Source organism: Mus caroli, unplaced genomic scaffold (genome assembly GCF_978045245.1).
Source record: "Mus caroli unplaced genomic scaffold, Mus_caroli_1 scaffold_13, whole genome shotgun sequence".
Classification (NCBI taxonomy): Eukaryota; Metazoa; Chordata; class Mammalia; order Rodentia; family Muridae; genus Mus; species Mus caroli.
In genome coordinates, this window is record NW_028227268.1 from 35,858,503 (window position 1) to 35,881,340 (window position 22,838).

Here is a 22,838-nt window from a genome sequence, read left to right on the forward strand (position 1 = left end):
AGCATGCATCTGTGGAAGGAATAGTGAGGGAGGAAAAAGACATCAACTGAATCAGCAGAGTCAACCTGACAATCAGTGGGTGACAAGATGTTGCAAGCAGGTTACACTCTCATCTATTTTTCTCTTTTATGGGTGAATATTTTCATTATTTGAATATACACTTCTCCCCCCTTTTGAAATAGACTTTCATTTAGTCCAGACTGGCTTTAAACTTCCAGTCCTTCCATCTCTGTGTCTCCCATGCTGGGGATTAAACCTGTGGCTTTGTGCATGCTAAGCAAGCATTCTGCTACCATCTGGCTATATCTCTGGCCCAGTATATTTTAAACATGAAAATCTTATCTTCTATACCCATGGCCTTTCAAGTCCTACATAAAGTCTTGGGTCTGTGACGTTTGAGTTGATGTAATGAATTTATTTTCTAATAATGTTAACATGACTATAAAAGATGAAAGGATAAAAATATATGGTAACTTTAAACAATGTATGACATTAATTTATGAATTAGATATTAAATCTATATCAATTTTGAAGGTTCAAGTTTTTGATACCTTTATTCTGTGAATAGTGCTCCCAAATTTTAATCTGGAAAAAAAAACCCAAAACACTGTAATAACCTTTTTAAAAATTTCATTCGCATTGGTGTTTGTCTGCATGTAAGTCTATATGAAGGTACCAGTTCCCCTGGAACTGGTTAAAGACAGTTGTGAGCTGCCATGTGGGTGCTAGGAATTGAACCCAGGTCCTCTCTCTGGAAGAGCAGCCAAGGCTCTTAACCACTGAGCCATCTCTCTAGCCCTTGAATAACTATTAAGAAAAGGTTTATAACCATAAGCTTGCTTGCTTACTTGTTTGTTTGTTTGTTTGTTTATCCTTACTACAAGTTTTGTGTGGGATTATATAAATTGTTTATAAAACTCTTTGCTATAAAAGAGAATTTTAACATAATAGTGTTAACATATCATACAATTGGGATATATGCCATGTTGCTCCTGTATTCAGTTTTAGTCTCGGTGCAAAGCAGAAGAATCTAATGTGTTGCTGGGCTTTATTTTCTGTATTAGCTCCTCCAGAGTTCCTGATCTATGAAATGGCAGAGAATGGAAAAAATTGTGACCAGAGACGCGTAGCAATGAGTAAGGATCAGCACAATGGAAGTCTCACAGGTAAGGACCGTGTAGCTGCACCAGCAGCAAACTGTCCTGGGGCGATGATGAGTGTCACTCTTCTGGGACTTCACATGAATTTCCTCACTTAATCCTTACACTAACCAAGTAGATTGCCTCTGCATTTTGGGATGGTGTGTCCCTTTAATGCTGGCACAGGCAGGCAGATGTCTGTGAGTTCGATACCAGTCTGTTCTACATAGTGAATTCTATTGCAGAAGAAATATCTAACCTACACCTATCATTCCCCACATTTGTAGTTTGAGTCCAAGTACAACTACTGGATTCTGGTTGTTGTTTTGTTTTATGAGGGGAGGGAGGTACATTTCAAGATAGGGTTTCTTTGCAACAGTCTAGAACTCACTTTGTAGGCCAAGCTTGCCTCTGAACTCACAGAGATCTACATGCCTCCGAGTGCTAAGATTAAAGGCGTGTGCCACTATGACAGGCCATTTGTGTAGGATAGATGCTATGAAAGGAATTAGTAAAGAACATGATTTGTGGTGTGTGTGTGTGTGTTTGCAGGGTTTGTTGTTGCTGCCTCAGTAAAATTGATGGGAAAATAACAGATCTAGGGCCAGTGCACAGAGGACACGCACAGCGTGTGTGAAATCCTGGATTCAGTCCTCATCACCAAAAAGAAGTGGCAACCATGACAGTTCAGTTCATTTTCTGACTGTTTGGACTGGTTCCCATTTCTCAGGATTACTGGGCTCACTGTGAATGGTTACCTGGGACATGTATGAAACTTTGTTTCTAAGGAGTCATACATTATATGTACCATCCTTCTATGATGACTAAGAGTACTCTGCAGAGCTGCCACTCATGGAGTGGAAAGAGATAGGCAAAGATGTACAGACAGGTGAGAAGCCACTGAGGCTTCAGTACAGGAACCTACTACAATCCTTGTTCTTTTGTTAAGATTTCAGAGACTAGAATTCTGTTCTATAAATTGCCTCCTCTACAGAAGGCTGATCTGAGTTTGGTACTTTGAACTCCTTAAATTTGCATGGTCTTAATGTTAAATCTCATTTATACTTTTGAGTTATTTTTATGCTATTAGAGATACAAGACAGCAAGGTGGGTCGATTTTTATTCTTTGAAAACAGTAGCACAGATGTTAGGAATTCTCCTTTAACTTCCATGCTGTTGTTTTTCAGACCCCTCTTCAGTTCATGAGAAGAAGAGAAGGGATCGAGAAGAAAGACAGAATATTGTCCTGTGGAGACAGCCACTCATTACCTTGCAGTATTTCTCTCTGGAAACTCTTGTAGTTTTGAAGGAATGGACCTCAAAGTAAAGAGCTTTCTTACTACTTTTTATATAAATCGTAATTACTAATTTTAGAAGTCCTTAGCCGTCTCCTACTCCCTGCCATCTGTTTTGCCAAAAGGGATTAATTAAATTTAGAACATTATCATAGGAACATTTGTTTTCCTTCCTATAGTTTAAAAAGAATTAGACTAGGGGAATGGGGATATAGCTCAGTTAGAGTGCTTGCCTCTTAAGCACAAAACCATCACCACACAAGAACCAGTTTTCCAAGATCTCCCTCTGCTGTGTACTTAAAGATCAGCCTGGCCTACATAAAGACCATGCCACCCACCTCACCCCACCCCAAATGGAGAGCAATAGATTGGGATATTCATTTTGAAGAAAGATGAGTGAGGAAATGTTATTTACTTGATAGCTTATTGCAGGTGACTGCCTGCTCTTGCTCATTTCTTCTAGGGGAAACATGGAAAAGGTAGTGGTTGTTTCCACCGGATTTTATCTTAAAAAGAAACCAGGCCTGTTTGCAGTAGATACCCCAAGTCTGCTTTACTGACAGCCAGGGGAAAAGAGCTCTGCCATAAAATATGTCCTGTCTTTTAAACCCCTTGCATCTGGCTGTTTCAAATATGGCAGAGAGCAATTTCACATCCTATTATTTTTTTGTCCTTTTAAAGAATCTATACGGTTATCTTACAATTTTGTTGTATTTAACATTTATAAAACATTTTATAACAAATTTCAGCTTATTTGATCCCTCTAGGAGCCCCACAAAGGAAGACAAGCAAATATATGAGTGTTATGATTCTTAAAGGTAAAAGTGCAAATGAGATTTGGTTAAATGTCTTACTAAGAGAGCACTCCCCACTGGCCAACCCAGTCTGTGGCTAGAAAGCCAGCACTTTTCCTGTTGCACCGCTCCAAATTCAGAGATCATGTGCAAACCAGATGAGGCTTTGGGTGGAGAAAGGCTGTCTGAGTAAGAGTGTGGCTGTATGATAATCCAGGTTCTGGCACTGTATACCTTGACTGACTCTGTCTATCCCAAAGGCTGTTTCTACAAATTGTAAGATCAATGTGACTTTTTTTTTTCCATTTCTTTTTAAGATTGTGGCATCGTCAAAGCGTTGTGGTGTCCTTTTTACTGCTGCTTGCTGCGCTTGTCGCTACGTATTATGTGGAAGGAGCGCACCAACAGGTACTGTGCTGTGCTTCCCAGTCTGCAGTCGCACATTTCAGAATGTGACTAATGCAGCGTTCATAGAATTTATACCCTCAACACTTTAAGCATACTGATAACTGGTATCTTAATGTCTTATTCCAGCACTAAAAATACCCAAGCACTGTCTCATAGCTGGTCAATGTTATTCTGGTATTTAGGATACTATTTTACTTTCAAAGATTTAAGCTAGCTTTTTTTGTAGCTTTCTGATCTGTCCAAACAGATTTCCTCCTAGATGGAGGGGTTTTGTGTCTGTGAAAGGTAGATTCGTTCCCTGCAATCAGTAGTCATAGTACTGATGAGAAAATAAGGAAGTAACATTTGTCAGCATATTTTCATTAAAATCGTGAAGCATTAATCTAGTCTAATAGGAAATGTTTTTTAGAAGCTATCATTTTAAAGTAATTATTCTAATGTCAGAGAAGGTTTTCATTGTTTTTAAGTAGTTTTCAATGCATTTTCTATAGGAATCTTTATATCTTGGCGTGATGGTTTGAATATGCTTGGCCCAGGGAGTGGCACTATTGGGAGGTATGGCCTTGTTGGAGTAGGTGTGTCACTGTGGTCATGGGCTTTTAAGACCCTCACCCTAGATGCCTGGAAGCAAGTATTCTGCTAGCAGCCTTCAGATGCAGATGTAGAACTCTCAGTTCCTCCTGCACCATGCCTGCCTGGATGCTGCCATGTTCCCGCCTTGATGATACCGGATTGAACCAGCAGCTCTATAACCTCTGTACTCCCTTATTTTATTGACTTTTTTGTTTTGTTTTGTTTTTTTGGTTTTTTGGTTTTTTGAGGCAGGGTTTCTCTGTGTAACCCTGGCAGTCCTGGGCTCTGTAGACCAGGCTGGCCTTGAACTCAGAAATCTGCCTGCCTCTGCCTCCCAAGTGCTGGGATTAAAGGCATTCGCCACCACTGTGTGGCAGGTCAGCTCTTTCTTGAAAGTCAGGTCTTTCTTGCACTGAACTTCATTTTTGCTCTTGTTTGAAAAACAACGTGGTATTACGTGTACAGAAATTGTTTTATTCTTCTTTTTTACTTGAAAAATCAAGAATGTATTCTATTAACAAAAGAAAAAAATGTGTGATTGCACCTCAATCTTGGTATTTTGAGACAGGTTCTCCACATGGCCCTTACTGTCCTGAAACTCAAGAGATCCCCCTGCCTCCCTCCTGAGTTTAAAGGGTTGCACCGCCATACCTGGTTCATTGCCCCCTTTCTTGACCACTGTGTCTCCTGTATTCCTAACGTTTTCTCTTTACAAATATTGCATAACTGTCCCTTTCTTAACTCTGTTTTATGTCTAATTTTTCAATCACTTTCAAGTGTTATTAGCATTACCATACTAGGTTGGGCCTGGTAGCACACAAGCATAATCACACCACTCAGGGAGCAGAAGTAGAAGGAGCAACTAAAGCTCCAGGCTGTGCTGTTCTACATGGAAAGTACCAGGCCAGGCTGGACTACAGGCTGAGATCCTGTCTCAAGAAACCAGAGAGAACACAACAATAGTGATTACCACGCATGTGATTTGTGTCTTGTTTTCCCCATGCCAGCTTATTCTGCTTAGAGGGGTTGGTTTTGTGTTTTGCTTTGCTTTTGTTTTTTGTCCTCTCTGCTGTGGTACACTGGCAGCTCGAGACCTCTTCAAGGAGTGTGTTGTCTTACTGTTTCTCAGCTGAAGGGTCACGGAGGTGTTTAGCACTAGCATGGTCCTGGGCAGGTGTTTGAGTTTATACCTTGTCCCTTTTGTTTTTCAGTATGTGCAGCGGATAGAGAAGCAGTTTCTTTTGTATGCCTACTGGATAGGCCTGGGGATTTTGTCCTCTGTTGGTCTTGGAACAGGATTGCACACCTTTCTGCTGTATCTGGTAAGCATGGCTTTCTTTCAGGGAACAAACACGAAGCTGCTTCTTCTGTCTATATTGGTGTATTTACTGTGGAATCTACAATTCTAAAATCTGTGTTTAACTGCTTCTGGGTTTTCAAGTGTTCTAATCCTCAAACCAGTGCCTGAAGTAGGCTTTTTTTCAATTTTGAAGTAATGATTATTTTGCTTTATGCAATTGTTATAATAGATGAAGTTCATTTGAGTTTATAAAATTCTGTATAAAGCTTAGAACAAGTTATACCCATAATCTGAGCCTTGTGAAGCTGGGGAGTGGAATTGTTGTTAGTTTGAGGTTAGTGTAGGCTTTGTAAGGAGACACTGTCTCGAAAACACAAAACAGTGAGGTGGCTCATCCAGTAAGGGAGCTCACTGCCAAGCCTGAGGGCCATAGTTCAATCCTCAGGAGCTACCTGATAGACGAAAGAGAGAACTGACTCCTGCAAATGTCCTGTGCCCTTTATTATGTGCTCAGTTATGCACACATGCACACAAAACAAAGAAATGAAATAAAAACGGCTTTTTAAAAAGGGGGGGCTGGAGAGATGGCTCAGCAGTTAAGAGCACTGACTGCTCTTCCAGAAATCCTGAGTTCAATTCCCAGCAACCACATGGTGGCTCACAACCATCTGTAATGGGATCTGATGCCCTCTTCTGAAGAGAGCAATAGTGTACTCACATACATAAAATAAATAAATAAATCTTAAAAAATAAAATAAAATAAACAACAAAACCAAGAAAAGGCTTTAAGTGGATATAGACAGTTTATCTGTTAATCAGTGACACAGAAACATTCTAAGCAGCCATGGGCACTTGTCAATAGTTTGGATGTTGTTATTTAATATAACTGATGAAATAACATGTAAAACTTAGTGTTTTTATAACTCTTTCAACAATTTTTTTAAAGTACTTCCTTGGTGAAATACTAGTTTAAGTACAAGAAAAAAGTTGAACTTTCCATTTTTACAAGTGACCTTAAAATTCTGAGGTTGAAGGAGAATAGGCAGCTGAAGACAGGACAGCAGGATCTAGGGAGGTCTTGTCAGGGTGAGGTAAGGCTGGGATGCTTGAGTGCTCACTAAGCTCTGTGGCTGCATGGTTTGTTTCTTTTGTTCTCTTCTTGTTCCTGAATAAGGAAGTAAACGCACTTCCATATGTGTAGTTTTATCTTCCTTGGGTAGAAAGACTACCACAGTGATACTCCATGCTGAGTTAATTCCATCATTTCAAGCAAGGCTGCTCTATACTACATTCACTTCTGAACCCAATATGTTAATGTTAAGGCATGAATGCTTGCTATAGGACAGTGTTGAACTAATGTCTGAAGGATAATTTGGGAGTTAATCTTTAGTACATCATTTCTCTTAAGTTTATTTTAAAGCTTGGAATTTTAAGCTAGACCCAGTGGCACATGGTACTAGCTGCTTAGGGGACTATAGCAGCAGCTTTGGGAGTTTGAATCTAGCTTGGGCAATGTAAGGAGGCCCCATCTCAAAAATGTTTGAATTTTAAAATTATATTCATATCTGCTTATCTCTTACCTGAAATAAAAATAAGTAATTGATTCTATTTCTTAGTAACTGCTAAACTGGTATAAGTTTGTATTTATGGTATGTGTGCGTGCAGATATATCTGTCTGTGTATACATGTAGATGGAGACAAGTTGTCAACATTTGGTGTCTTCCTCAATCACATGCCACATATTTTTTGACACAGGGTCTACATAAACTTGTGTTTAGCTAGATTGCCTTGCCAGCGAGCCAAGGGATCCTCTTGTCTTTTCCTCCCGAGTGCTGGGATCACAAGCATCCTTTTCAGCTTTTTGCATAAATGCTGGACATCTAAATAAAAGTCTGCATGCTTAAACTAAATCTCTCTCCAGTCCTGTAACTGCTAAATTCTTAGTAGTGTAATACTGCATTCAGATGCAGAAATTGAAGGAGAGAGAAAAAGAAAAGACAGATTATAGGATATCTTTTTGTTCTTGTTTTTGTTTTTTATTTTGTGGTGTGTGTGTGTGTGTGTGTTTGGCTTTGGTGTTTTTAAGACAGGGTTTCTCTGTTTTCCCCTGACTTTTCTTGAACTCACTCTGTGAAGTTAGGTTGTTCTCGAACTCAGATCCACCTGCTTCTGCCTCCCAAGGACTGGGATTAAAGATGTGGGCCACCCTGCCCTATCTTCCTGTTCTTATATAGATCCACCATCTGATATTTCTTGAAAAACAAGATGAAGGGATTTGTTTGTAATAGAAGACAAACCTAAAATTGTCTGGGAAGCAGCATACATGGAAGATTCTACTGAACATTAAACGGAATTCAAATGAGTCCTCTTTAAATTGCATACAAATTTAGTGTAAAGAAATTTGAGGGCTGGAGAGATAATTGAGTAAAGTACTTTCTGAACAACCTTGAGGCCCTCACCTGTGCCATAGCACACAGATACTCACCTGCACGGACACATTCGATAATAATAGCAATAATAATAATAATAGGAGTAGTATTGTAACAGTAAAGTTTATTACAGAATTAATGTAAAGGAAAAGTAAAATCTTTGTTTCTATTAATGAGCATTTTTACACTTGATCAGTGTGCTAGTTTAATGGAATGTAATTAGAATTTTCTCAGCTTTAACTTTTAGTGTGTATGAGTATTTTGTATGTCTGCATCATGTGCGTGTGGAGGAGCTGGAGTTACAGACGCCGTGAGCTTCTTGTGGGCACTAAGAACTGAACCTGGGTCCTGTGCAAGAGCAGCACAGCCTCTCTACTGCTGAGCCATCTCTCTTGCCCCTCCTTTTTCAAGAGCATTTGGGAGGAAGTGCTTTCTCACTGCACTCAGTGTTATATCTACTATATACTAAGTCACAAGTGAGGAGACAGAATCATTGAACTTACAGAAACTACTGCATTAATTATACATAAATGTTTCCATGGGAAGTTTTTTGTATATTTGTGTATTATATTTGTATATAAATTGTTAAAATTACATGTGAACTTTAACACATTTTAAAAAAAGATAGGAAATCAAAAGCAGAGTTTTGATTTGTTCTTAATACAAGCTATTCTAATAACTCTGGATAATTTTTTAAAATTTACCATTTCCTTTGTGATTTGTAACAATGTTTTAATCCTTAAGTACAGGGGGTCTCTCTCTAGAATCCCAGTGACCAGCATGTCAATCCATGTAAGATGAGCCAGTTCAGCTCAGTACAACTCAGTAGTCTGTGTTGGCTTAAACTTTGAGACTCTGACCCCAAGTAGTTTCCTTTAGGTATATTTAATTAAGTACAGTATAATTTGGTGAAAAAAAATTCCCGGTGATAATTAACTCAATCCCATGTTGAAACTTTGTAAGAACATGTGGCACCTTCCATAAAGATGGGTTCTATGTATAGATTGACTGCGAAAAGAAAGAGTTCCATGATAAGGTCTCGGGGAGGATCTGGTGTGGTTTTGGCCGCACAGATAATGTAAAAGTCACCAGGCTCATAACCTCCTCTGCTCTGAAAACAAGTTCTCTTCTCTTCTCATCTCTCTCTCTCTCTCTCTCTCAAGAAAACCCTGCATGTTTAACATTCCTGGTTTCTCTAGTGCTTCTGTGATGGCACAAGGGCCTCTGTGCTTTGCCTCCTACACCTGACAATCTTCATTTCTTTTGTGTATTGCTGTTTGTTTGTTTGTTTGCTTGCTTGTTTGGAAGGGGATGTCACTATATAGCCCGGGCTGTCCTGGAATTCACAGTGTAGACCAGGCTGTCCTGGACCTTACAGAGATCTTCTCCCCTCTGCCTCCTGAGTGCTAAGATTAAAGACGGGCACCACCATGCCGAGCTCCCTTGTCTTTTGATAATAGGACTGTGTTTGGGAAGCCCCAATTACATGTGCTTTCTTTTATGAGCTTTTGTGTAACCCTCGCTTAGCTGTGATGATGACGACATTCTGATGGCCTACTTTTCTGTGATGGTGAAATAGACACCTCTGCCTTGTAATCATGTAACCCTTAGTCGAGAGGCCAAGCAGCCACGCTAGGAAAGTAGTCTGGGCAGACATACGGTCCGCTTCTTGTCGGACTTCGTATTTGTATTGCTTGTAAAGACTTACATTACAGTTCATGTAGTTTGAAAAACTAAAGATTAATTTCTTCTTTATCATGATCATGCTTTCTAAAAATTAAGTAATATGAAAACGCTTTGTATTTCGTATCCATTGGTTTTCACAGTGGAAGTTGCCTCTTTTCGGTTAAACCTTGTTAATTGTGATTGAATGTACACCAGATGGTCACTTAAGATTAAGACTAAAAAGATTAGATCTTAAAATGAAGTCATATTTTTCAGTTAATGAACCATTTCCTTATTTTTAAATTTAAGTTTTTCCATTGAAAGGTTGTAATTTGAAAATGTGTGTTGGAAATCCCATCACTCAATAAGCAGAGCTGCTGTTTACATGGGAGTGGTGAGTGTGAGCCAGAGAGCAAAGCAAGCTTCTGTCATCTCTGCGGTGCCATAGTTAGTAGGATGATTAGTAGAACCACTGACTTGTGTTGCTTATTCTAATTTCCTGAACATTCTACTTTTGTACCTAGGAGAATAAGCTTTTCATTCTTGTTGAAAAAAAAAAAACCTACATTATTCACATTCTCCAAAGATTGTCATCTACAAGTGGTTTGAAATCAGTTTCCTAGGGGGCTGGAGAGAAAGATGACCCAGCAGTTAAGACCAGTGTGGAGGACCTTGCTTTCAATACCCAGAGATGGTGGCTCACAATCATTCATAGTTCCAGTTCCAGAGAAAATAATGCTGTCTGCTGGCTTCCATAGGCATCAGGTTCCTACACATATATGCATGTGTGAAAAACATCCACACATGTAGAACAAAATAAATGCTAAGATCCTTTAAAAAAGAGAAAAAAACAATTCTAGAACTTGTCTTAGTACATCACCACTAGATGGCAACACTAACACAATCAATATACTGTTGTGTATTTGCCTATAAAGCATTCTTACCCAATGCCCAAATGACTCTCTTAGCCTAGACACATGATTTATTATTTATCTATATTCATACATACATGTTTTGATTACATAAGAATAAATGGGGCTGTGTGTAATTCTAGTTGCAGGGAATCCAGTGCCCTTCCTCTTCTGACCTGAGTCAGGCAAGCATATATTTCACAGACATTCATGCAGGAAGATGTGCATACAGACAAAGTAAATCTAAAATAATTTTTAAAGGATCAGTAAAATTACCAGTTAGCCTTTCTTTCCATTGACTTGCATATGTGGAAAATAATTCCCACGGCTGTTGCGGCCTGCCCGCAGTCCACAACACGAACGGTTCAACTGAGAATGGCAGTTCGAACTGAAAAGAGAGGAATCTAGACGGGGTGGAAGAAACAGTGGAGCCAAGACAACAAACATTCTGATCAAGGCTCAATTTTACTATTTTCAGACACTCAGTTATAAAGGAAGGGGGAGGGAACCCAATATCCCGCCAAGTAACTCAGGGTCCAGTAGCAGGACGAACACGTGTGTGCCTCCAGGCAGCAAAGGCAGGTTCCAGCAGTAGGCGTGGCAGGACGAATGAGCAAGTAGCTCCACCCTTGAGCAAGCAGGTTCCAGGCTGGGGGAAGGGAGGCCACAACGGCTATATATCCTGGGCTGGTCTTGGACTCATAGCATCCTTCCTGTCAGGGCTTCCCAAATAAGGGGATTGCAGGTGTGCACCACCACATCTGGTTTTCCATCCTTTAATGGTCAAGAGTATGCAGAAGTTTTGATTATGAGAGAAGCAGAGTCAAGTAGCTAGGTTGGAATGTCTGCTCCAATATTAGCTATGTGATGTTTGACGAATTTCATAAGATTTTTGTTGTTGTTGTTATTGTTTTTTTCGAAAAAGGGTTTCTCTGTGTATAGTTTGGCTATCCTAGAACTCGGTCTGTAGACCAGGCTGGCCTCTAACTTTCAGAGTCTTCTGCCTCTGCCTCCCGAGTGCTGAGATTAAAGGCGTGTATCACTATCACCTGGCATATTTCTTAACTTTTTTTTAAGATTTATTTATTTTATATATGTGAGTACACTGTCTCTGTCTTCAGACACTCCAGAAGAGGACATTGGATCCCATTACTAGTTGCTGGGAATTGAACTCAGGACCTCTGGAAGAGCAGTCAGTGCTCTTAACTGCTGAGCCATCTCTCCAGCCCAGATTTCTGAACTTTCTTTTTTTTTTTTAAGATTTATTTATTTATTTATTTATTTATTTATTTATTTATTTATTATGTGTAGCTGTCTTCAGACACTCCAGAAGAGGGCATCAGATTTTTGTTAAGGATGGTTGTGAGCCACCATGTGGTTGCTGGGAATTGAACTCAGGACCTCTGGAAAAGCAGTCAGTGCTCTTAACCGCTGAGCCCAGCCTGATTTCTTAACTTTTAAACCTTAGTTTATTCAACTATAAATGAAAGTGATAATAATGGTAATTATCTCGTGACTGTTTTGAGGACTAAATGAAATAACAAATGTATCTTTTTAAACATGATGTTTAATACACATAAAGTATCTAGAAAATTATTCCAGCTATTATAAATACTATACTATGTTACAGAGTTTTATATTTTTGTTTTGGAGAAGAGAGAGTATAAAAGAGAAAAAGACCAGAGACACTTACGGGTTTGCGTTTCGGTGCATGTGTGCATATGTGAAAGCCACAGGACACGTTTGTTTTTTGTTCTCTCCTTTTTTATGTTTTACTGTTTTTGAGACAGGATTTTGTTGTTTGTGTGACTGTGCTGCATACTTGAGCTTCCAGCAATTTCTCCTGATTCCACCTCCCATTCCCCATAGGAGTGCTGGGATTCTAAATGTAAAGAGCTGTGTCCAGTCAAACTCAAGCCCTCAGACTGTGCCAACACAGCGATCCCTGGCTTCTCAGCTCCTTGTTTAAAACAAGTGATCATTTTCTTTCTTTTTTTTGAGACTATAAATTGGTTCCATTTGGGGATTGCTTAAAAGGTTTATTACAATAACCATGACTCTGTAGAATGAAAACAAAACAAAAGACAAAAGAGATCCCAGTTGGAGAAGCCAGAGACACTAGAAACGGCAGAGTAAAGGACACCCTGTCCTATGTAAATGACTGCAGAGGGGTCCTTGCTCGGGTACTTAGAAGTGATCATTTTCAATATGTATGTTGTGCCTTTGTTTTCTTCTCAGTGCTAATTATTAAACTAACAGCCTTAAACATGCTTGCTAAATTTTCTACTACTGACTACATCCACAGTCCACCCTTAGCTATTCTCACCAGCCTTGGCTTCTTAGTGAATCTCAAAAATAAAATAAAAAAGAGAAAATGCCTGCTGGGTGATGGTAGCATATGCCTTTAATCCCAGCACTCTAGAGGCAAAAACAAGTGAATCTCTGAGTTTGAAGCAGGCCTACTCTACAAAGTGAGTTCCAGAACAGCCAGGGCTACCCAGAGAAACCCTGTCTCAGAGTATGGGGGAGGAGTGAGCAAAGTTAAGGTTTAAATCTTACATCCAAATAAGAAAGCTGAGTGTGGTGACGCACACCTATAATCTCAGCACGTTAAAGGTAAGATATGGAGTTGAAGGCTACCCTCACCTACATAAGTTCTAAAGTTGATTAACCTGGGTTTCATGAGCCCCAATCACAACAGCAGCAAAAGCTATAATTGCATTGGCTGGTTTCCATTGTGTGGTGTATAGACAGTTTTTGACACTAGGGGGAGCGTTTTCCTGCAGAGAGATTTTTCAAAGCTCAATTTCTACACTGTGCCTCTGGGAAGGAAGCACCAGATACCTACCCTTACAGACAAATGTTCTTTTTAACCTAATTCACTAGGATTTCGTTTTTCACACTTGGGATCAAAGTAGAAAAATGCCTGGAACATTAATTAGCATTCTCCCTTCTAAAAGCAATGTGAAAATAGGTTTTGGAACTATTGGATTATAGTATAAAATTGACCAAGTTTTATTAGAAATTGTAACCAATGTGTTGTCCTTTGAAAATTCCTCCTTAAGAGACATTTTCTTAATATGGTCGTTTCAACAAAATACCTTACCTTTGTTATAAATTAAACACAACAAATATGTACAATATTTGCTGCCCAGATGTCTGTTTTACTCTTAAGTTTGGGTTATTTTATTTTAAAGTGGAGCAGAAATTGTACCTTTTTAAAATCTGGCATGTTGATTGTCTTCTCGTGTTTAAACATTGCTGTGGGTAGTGCCTGATAGTTGTCTGTGCTGCTCTAAGCCGTGTTTCCTTAGGTACAGATATTTCTGGGACCTTTTGGCTCTTGATTCCTTATTGCTGGAAGTAAATATTTGGGAAACATCACTAAGATGTGGTAAAATGAAGCGGAGAAATAGTTTCAGTAACTGTGCTGTTAATGCCGTGCTGGTGATGATTCTCTTAGAGCTAACCTGCCAGCTTCCTCTTCACTACTTTTTCTAACTCTGATAATTGCTTCAGTGCTCATCTGTGAATCTTTCAGTACAAAGAAGGAAGAAATTACCCCAAATTGGGTTCTGGTGTCACTGATACTGACTTCTGTAGGCATGGTGACTGTGGCATGATCACTCTGAGTCAGAGCTCATCCTGGAAGATTAGCAGCCTCTTTTTAGGGGGGAAAAAAAATGCCTGTTGGCCTTTGGTTGGTGAGGGAGGGAATGGTAGCTCCTCTCCCTCCCCAAGGAATGACTCATCTATTAACTCATGAGCGTCACCACATCAAAAGTAGAAACGAAGGTCTCCAGGACATAGGGGTTTATACAGACTGGATAGCTTCCTGCCCTTAAGTCACTATTTATAATTGTGTGCTTAAAAGAAAGCTTCAAAGAGTATGTTAAACAACTTGCATAGCTCTCTACCTAAATATGTAGTCCATTTGTTCGGGATACTTAGGTCAACTCATGATCCAAATTTGCTTAGAAGATGGAGGTCAGTGGCAGAGCACTTCCCTAGCATGCTCAAGGGCCCGGCTTCAAGCCCAACCTCAGAAAAGAAAGAGGAAGGTCAGTTAGGGTTTGTTAGAGTCTTCTTTGTTTTGTGGGGGTCTCACTCTTCAGCATTGGCTGGCCTGGAGCTCACTATCGCAGCTTACCAGGTTGATCTCAAACTCACAGTGAATAATTGCCCACCTTGGCCAGCTGAATGTTGAGAGTAAAGGGTGTGCTACCAGGCCTGCCCTCTCAGGCTTACTGAGAAACATTTGAGGTGATGGGTCACCTAAAAATCTTTAGCTTATTAATGTATATACTGTATATTGTATAATGTATACTAAAACATCATACTGTACTTAAAGTGATACACAATTATTTGTAAATCTTTAAAACCAATTTTACTTGATTTTAAAGGAGAAACAAAGTATTTCTTCTTCTTCTTTTAGATTTATTAATTTATTATATGTAAGTACACTGTAGCTGCCTTCAGACACTCCAGAAGAGGGCATCTGATTTCATTATAGATGGCTGTGAGCCACCATGTGGATGCTGGGATTTGAACTCGGGACCTCTGGAAGAGCAGTCAGTGCTCTTAACTGCTGAGCCATCTCTCCAGCCCCAAGCATTTCTTTATATGTATACTAATCTGATACAATCCACTTGCTTCCAGAAGGCTCATGAGCTAATTAATATTAGAGTTTACTTTTGTTTTGGCCAGCAAATGTGTACTTTTAACATATAATCATATATTCTTGCCCTAGATGCCACGGCCATTGTTTTATTTTTAAACATTTTGTTACATTAGGAAGATAAGGCAGAATTCTAATTATACTTTGTTTAAGTCCAACAGATTTAAAGACCTGCCACTCATATTAACTAATGCCCAGGCCTTTGGGTTTAGACAAACCATGCTGCTTTCTATAGAGAAGAGCAGGGAAGTGCTAGCTTGTGACTTGACAAAGAGAATCTAAAGAACAGGTCTGGGGGGCTGGAGAAGATGGCTCAGTGGTTAAAAGGAGTGGCTGCTCTTCCAAAGGTCCAGTGCCCACATTGCACCTGGGCCACAGCTACCTGTAAATCAGTTAATTCCCAGGAACTTCCTGGCTTCTTTGGGCACAGACATCCAATGTGAACAAAATATCCTTATAAATAAAATTTTAAAAAAGAAATTGAAAAAAAGAAGAAGAAATAAAGGAATAGGTCAGCTTTTTGGTGTCTGTTTGCAGTGAGTAGTTCTATATTCCATCTGTCTAGCCGTCCTTTCTGTAGGTCAGAGCCTTAAGTAAGCTGTCTTCTGACTGGTGAGAAAAGCAACTGCTTTTAACTTGGGGAGAGTAGAATTCCTGTGTGGAAATGGAAAAGTCAGACTTGAAACAAGGAAGAAGGAAAGGTTGCAGTCATGCAGACAACCCTTTGCTTCCCAGACGTCCCTAGTGATCACATCCCCACCAGCACGGTCCTTCTGTTCTTCAGTGAAGAGTGAGGCAGACATGGTTTCCCAGTGAATCACAGCACGCCTCGGCTTTAGTACCTTTGGCCTGAGGTTTCCAGACAAAACTAACTGGAAATTTTGCCCTTGAGCTCTCCCTTACTTCTGTATGTAGATGATAGACTTAGCTATGAATTGACATTACAGATGTTGGGGAAGCACACCTGTCTTTAGGAATGTTTTATCAGTTTTAAGACAGCTGCCTTGACTGTAAGAATGTCAGTGTGTCTCCCTAGGAGTATTTATACTCACACACACACACTCAGTCTTCATCACCCAAAGGAGCTTGACTAAACTAGTTCCTAGTTAAAAAAAAAAAATGAGGTGTAATTATAATAAGTTGTGGTCTGTTCTAGTGTACATACAAAGAACTTGAAAACTTCAAAACCGGGGGGGGGGGGGGGGGCTGGTGAGATGGCTCAGCGGTTAAGAGCGCCAACTGCTCTTCCAAAGGTCCTGAGTTCAAATTCCAGCAACCACATGGTGGCTCACAACCATTCGTAACGAAATCTGATGCCATCTTCTGGAGTGTCTGAAGACAGCTACAGTGTACTTACATATAATAAATAAATAAATATTTTTTAAAAAAAGATTAAAAAAAAAAAAGAAAACTTCAAATCCCAGAAAATGGTTTGGGGTGTCTGTGTGTGTGTGTGTGTGTGTGTGTGTGTGTGTGTAAAACAAAGTAGAATTACATATACTATTTCATCATTTTACAATTAGAAATTTTTTAATTGATTGAACTATGAGTATATTCATGCCTCCTTATGAAGACCTTATTTTGTGTTTGTGACACCAGGAGATCTTTCTTTGCACTTGTATAAATACTACATAATCATCAGAGCACAGTTTAAAATTTCTCTTTATGAACAGGTCAGGGCAGTTTTGTTTGACATCATCTCAGATGTTATGAACAGCCATTGAGATTGCTCAGTGGGTAAAGCTGACCTGAGTGAGCTCAGTCCTCTAACCTCCACGCTTGCATGCTGGTGCACAAATTAAAGTCTTATTTTTCTTGTTTGGTATTCTTTGGTATGTAGTGGCACCCACCCTAATCTCAGAACTCAGGAGGTTGAGGCTGGGCAACACAATGAAAACTTGTTTTTGAACAACAAAAATGATGGCCTAAAAAATTCTAAATTTATTTTATTACCACCACTAAAGATAGAATAAAATTAATCTCACAGAATAATCTGAGATGGAAGTTTTTTCTTTGTACTTTACTCTGGAAAGATTATAAATTGTAGTAATATATAAAATTTGTATAAAAAGACCTGAGTCTGGAATATTGCTGCCTGATATCTCAGAAGTTGAAAGACTGAAACAAGAGAATCTGGTATATGAGGTCAGCTACAGCTGCAAAACAAAATCCCCAGGAAACTTAAAATACCTTTTTCACAGCCAGGTAGTTCTGTCCACTCCTGTGAGAAATCTGCCTTCTCGGCTGACTTTGGTGTATCCTCACCCAGCAGCCTTGCCTAGGCAAGTACCTGTTATCTTGAGCAAAGCAGAATTATTCTGTCAGTCAAACTTTGGAAACTATTGTATAATAAATACAACTTATGAGACTAGATATCTGGAATCTCAAAATGAAACAAAAGCAGATGTCCAATGTTATATATATATATATATATATATATATATATATATATATATATATATATATATATAAAACGTTATTATTGGGCTAGAAAGACTATATTTGAATTTGAAGAAAAAACCAAAATCTTCATTTGCCACTTTTCCCTAAAGCTGTTCCCTGTACTGACCTTGTTATATACCATTTTTGTTGCATAGATCTCCTATATCCGTTTGAATTTTCTTTCTACTTACCCTATCAGTAATGAGAGATGGGTATCCTTCTTCGGCTTTCTCTTGCTGCTATAAAACACTATGACCACAGCTTGGGGAGGAAGGAAGGCTTTATTTCACCTTACAGTCCTTAGCTCATGCTCCTCTGCAGGCAGGAACTCAAGGAAAGAGCCTGGAGGCAGGAGCCAAGGCAGCAGCAGGAGAGGAGCACTAGCTGGCTTGCTCCATGGCTTGCTCAGCCTGCTTTCTTCTCACACCAAGGACCACCAGCCCAGGGGTGCATCATAGTCAGCAGGGTCCTCCCATGTTCATCATCAATCGAGAAAATGCACCACAGGCTTACCTGAAGGCCAGTCTGACAGAAACATTTTTTTTTTTTTCAGCTGAAGTTCCCTCTTCTAAAATGACACCAATTTGTGTCAAGGTATCTAGCCAGCACATTGTTTTAATATTTTCAGTGAGGAGCTAAGTGCAGTGATAGACAGCTGTAATAATGGCACTTGTGAGGGAAAGGAGAGAGAGAGAGAGAGAGAGAGAGAGAGAGAGAGAGAGAGAGAGAGAGAGAGAGAGAATGAATGAGCAAGCTTAAAGGCAGCCAAGCCCCAAAAAGAAAATTCTACTGTGGTTAGGAATCTGCTTATTTCTGTGTTCGATTATTAAGTGTTCCTTTTTGTGTTAGCTCCTGTTATATACATGGTAAAATCTGTAAAGCTTCCTAAAGATTTACCTTTTTGCCATGTCCCTCCTGTGCTCTGTTATTGCGTCTGATACTGATATGCCATCCCATCCTTTAAGGTGGTTTTCAAGTGTTCTGTCTTTGCCCACCCTTTTTACTTTACTTGGCTCTTACTTTAACTGGATAGTTTTTTAGAGATGTAATTAGTTTACTTTATGTATGAGTATTTCCCTGCATGTATGTATGTGCACCATGTGTATGTGTGTGTATGCTGGTTTCCTGAGGAGGTAAGAAGAAGGGGTGGGATCTGTAGGATTGGAATCGCAGACAGCTGTAAGCTGCCGCGGGAGTGCTGGGAGCCAAGTTTGGATCTGGAAGAGCCTTCATGTTCTTAACTGCTGTGCCATCCCTCCAGCCCTCAAAGGCCTGCAACTAATTAATTAATTTAATTAGTAATTAAAGTATTACTAATCAGCGTCAACAGTGTTTGCCTTCTCCATTTCGTAGCTGGTCTGTCTCTGACTAATGCCATTCTCAATCCGGTTGAACTCAGGTGCAGTCCTCTGAGTATTTGTTGCTTTTTCTTCCCCTCTTGCTACCTTGATCCTTGGCTTATTTACCGTAGTTTAAAAGAAAACTGTAAGGGCTGCTCAGAGGCTTGTAGTATAGCATGCCTTGTGCTGATGCAGGTGAGCTGACAAGCATATGTGCTCTCTGTCTATTTTCTTTCTCTCGTGCTTCTGTTGTCTTCACTTTACCTCTGCGCAGGTCTTGAGCCCCAACCCAAGTCGTTTGCTGTTGTTGGTTGGTTGGTTGTTTTTTGTTTTGTTTTGTTTTTGTTTTTTGTTTTCTTTTCTCCCTGTTGTTAGAAATTCAGCCTAGGGCTTCAGACATGCTGACCAAGAGCTGTAAGCTGAGCTTCGCATCCAGACCAGCCTTTGCTTTATAGAATTACTTACCTCATGAAGGATTCCATTGAAGAAGAAAATCTGCATTTCCAATGTTCTTCTGATTTCATCTTATATTTGAAGTGTATTTTCCATGGGTTCTAGTTCACATATGTTTTACTTCATTCTTTTAACATTTTATAAAAGTAACTTTATCTTTTGTTCCAACTATTTCTGATTGAAGTCTAACCCTATCTTCTCCGTGGACGGTGTTATTTTTGATTCCTTTTGATGATTAAGCTTTTTCTTGCAGTTGAGGCCTGCCACTTTGACTGTAATGCTTTTCTTACCAGCAGTTTATGTTTTATTTTCTTTTAATTGATTCTCATTAAGGTTTATTTTATTCCTAGATCTTTTTTTTTTACCACAAGAAAAAAAAGATAAAAAAATCTTTTTTTTTTACCTAGACATAAAACCTGTACAATAATTTGTCCACTGTTTCTTTTATTATTTTCCTGAAGCCCATATCTGCCCTCTGTGTATCACACTGGTGGATTTTTCCCCCTTGGTCATTAAGATGTGTATCTTACCCTGGGCTTCCCTCTGCCTCCTTCACTCTGGCTGCTTTCTGTTACTGGTTATATCCAGTTAATCCTTTTTTTTTTTTTTCTCTCTGTAATTTCTGGCTTGGCTCAATTATTTCTTTGTTCTAGCTAAAATAGGACTTGCGTATAATACATTGTAGTGAGGCTTGCACTTTTTGAAAAGTATGCTTAAAAGATGGTTTTATGCCTGGGGGTTGTTAGATAAGTCAGTGATAGAGCACCTGCATCGCATGTGTGAGGCTACGGGTTCAGTCCCAGCACTATAAAGAGGACTTGAATATATATAATTTTATCAATTATTTTATTCAAAACACTTGTTTGTTCTTTGAAACAATTAAGCTGTAAAGTTGAAAAGAACTGCAAGGTTTCCTATCAGTAAGTATAGTCTAACCTAAAATATCCAGATGTAGGCTACAAATAGGCTTGTGAAAATGAATGAGGGCTAGTACTGAACTGCTAGCCAGGCCCCTTAGCTTTCATTTTGTCTGGAAACCAGCACATGAGCCTCCAAGCTGAGTAATCATGACTTCACAGTGCGGCTATGGGAAGAATGTACACTCTTGATTGAATTAACAAAAAGGGTCCTGCTGTGTGACCCTTGCTGGTCAGAAACTCCTTATGTAGTCTGCCCAGCTAGGTTGTTCCGGAGCTTGCTAAGTAGCTGGGAATAAACAAACTTGTTGTACTCTTGCCTGTCCCGTCTAAGTGCCAGATTACAGGTGTGAGTCACCATGCCTACTTTATGTGAGTCTTATGCTTTCATGCAAGGCAGGCCCCCTTAACAATCATCTGTAGGGGAAAAATTCTAAAATTGGTGAGACTTTACTCTTTTAAAATTAAAACTATATCCAAAAAGTATATTTTATGGTGTGATATATTTGGTTTGTATTTTAACCTGTTTTGGAATGGAAGTGTCTGCCTCCCACAGCCCGGAGCCTAGAGCTGGAAGGAACCTAGGCTTGCCAGGCAAGGGTTGCACCAGCTAGCTCCACCACTTCCAAACCAACACACACACACACACACACACACACACACATACATGCACGTCCCTTTTTTAAAAATCCAGCTCTATCTGTAGCCAAAAGAAAAGAACGGTCAAACTCTTGCATTTTCTTCATTTTTAATTACTGCCATCATATGTCTTTCTTGTCTTTCCTCGGGTTAAAAGTATTGTTTTTGTTTCTGAAACTACATCTCACTGTGTAGTCCTGACTGGCCTAGAACTCTTGGCAAAACCTCAGTGATCTGCTTCCTGCCCACTATGCCTGACTGCAGTTACCATTTAAATATTGGGTTTGCTAGATATCATTATATCCTTACTCTGAAGTTATTCAGAATATCTAAACTTATAATTCAATGTTTTTATGTTTGTTTTTTTTTTTTTTTTGGTAAGATCAGAAAAGAATTCTTTTTCTTCCATTTATGGAATATATTTTCCTATAATATCTAAAACAAACAAACAAGTTTTAGTTTCATGGTTAAACATGACATTAAGAAACCTAATTGAGGCCGGGCGTGGTGGCGCACGCCTTTAATCCCAGCACTCGGGAGGCAGAGGCAGGCAGATTTCTGAGTTCGAGGCCAGCCTGGTCTACAAAGTGAGTTCCAGGACAGCCAGGGCTACACAGAGAAACCCTGTCTCGAAAAACCAAAAAAAAAAAAGAAAAGAAAAAGAAAAAGAGTGCTTCCTATTCTTCCAGAGTTTGGCTTATAGCACACACAACAGGCATCACACAGCTCTTGGAGCTGCAGTTCCAGAACAGTCGCATGCCTCCAGCCTCCCTGGATACCTGCATTCATTTACTGATACATACACACACACACATATAATTAAAAGTGGAAAATACAAATTAGGGGGCTGGAGAGATGGCTTAGCGGAGCATTTGTTACTTTTGCAGAGGACCCCCATGGTAGTTGACAACCATTCTCAACCTCAGTTCCAGGGAATCCATATCCCTCTTTTGGTCTCCTCTGTACATAAAATAAAAATAGCTAATTCTTAAGTAAATGAATAATTTATTATCTTTGTAATAAATAAGACTTTCATATTATTTTCTTTTAAAATAATTTGTTTACAGTTACTAGTGTGCACTCAGTCACGGGACAAGTAGTAGGTGTCATTCTTTCTTCTTAGCTTTTAGTAGAACATACTCTTTAATATTTCCTTATCACTATCGCTGGCTTTTTAAGTGTCAAATTCATTCACACTCTGACCTTAAAGAGCTTTGATGTACAGAGACCACTTTTCTTTAGGTCTGAGTCATTTTAGAAAAGCCAGTAGGAAAATCTTCACTAGGAACCTTCGTATTCAGAAATATTCACACAATATGGTCATTAGCAAAATTTTGGTGTGTGTATAAACCTGTTCTCTAAAAGCGTATACAGATAATGGGTGCTACAGACAACCACCAATCTATGCTTATGGAACTCAGGAATTTACAGTTTTACCAATTCTTATATTTATTTTATTCATAATTAATTTTTGTATGTCTGATATGTGTGTGTGAGCCTGCGTGCGCGCACCCATCACTCCAGCTCAGAGGACAGCGTTATGGAGCCAGTTCTCTCCTTAATGCTTTTATGTCAATTCTGGAAATTCAATCATATAGTCATGTCTGCATGGCAAGCACATTTACTGAGCTATCTCAGCAACCCCTGTTTTTACAAAATCTGTAGTTGATTTTCCGAATTATTTTGCTTGTAATTGTGTATGTGTGCACATGCACATATGAGTACAAGTACCTACAGAAGCCAAGAGAGGACATCAGATCCCCCACAACTGCAGTTACAAGCATTTGTGAGCCATCTGAAGTGGGTGCTAGGAACTGAAGTCAAGTCCCCTACAAGAGTAATAGACACGCTTAAG

General features: G+C 39.3%; 1 protein-coding gene across 1 annotated transcript in view; it reads left to right on the forward strand.

Annotated features, from left to right (window-relative positions):
* Positions 1–22,838, forward strand: part of Vmp1 (vacuole membrane protein 1) — a 99,148-nt gene that overhangs the window by 16,490 nt on the left and 59,820 nt on the right. The window contains exons 2-5 of the mRNA XM_021177042.2: positions 1,065–1,166; positions 2,327–2,462; positions 3,546–3,636; positions 5,421–5,531. Of these exons, the coding sequence (XP_021032701.1) occupies positions 1,091–1,166; positions 2,327–2,462; positions 3,546–3,636; positions 5,421–5,531 (414 nt within the window). The 5' untranslated portion in view covers positions 1,065–1,090. The remainder of the gene's footprint in view (positions 1–1,064; positions 1,167–2,326; positions 2,463–3,545; positions 3,637–5,420; positions 5,532–22,838) is intronic.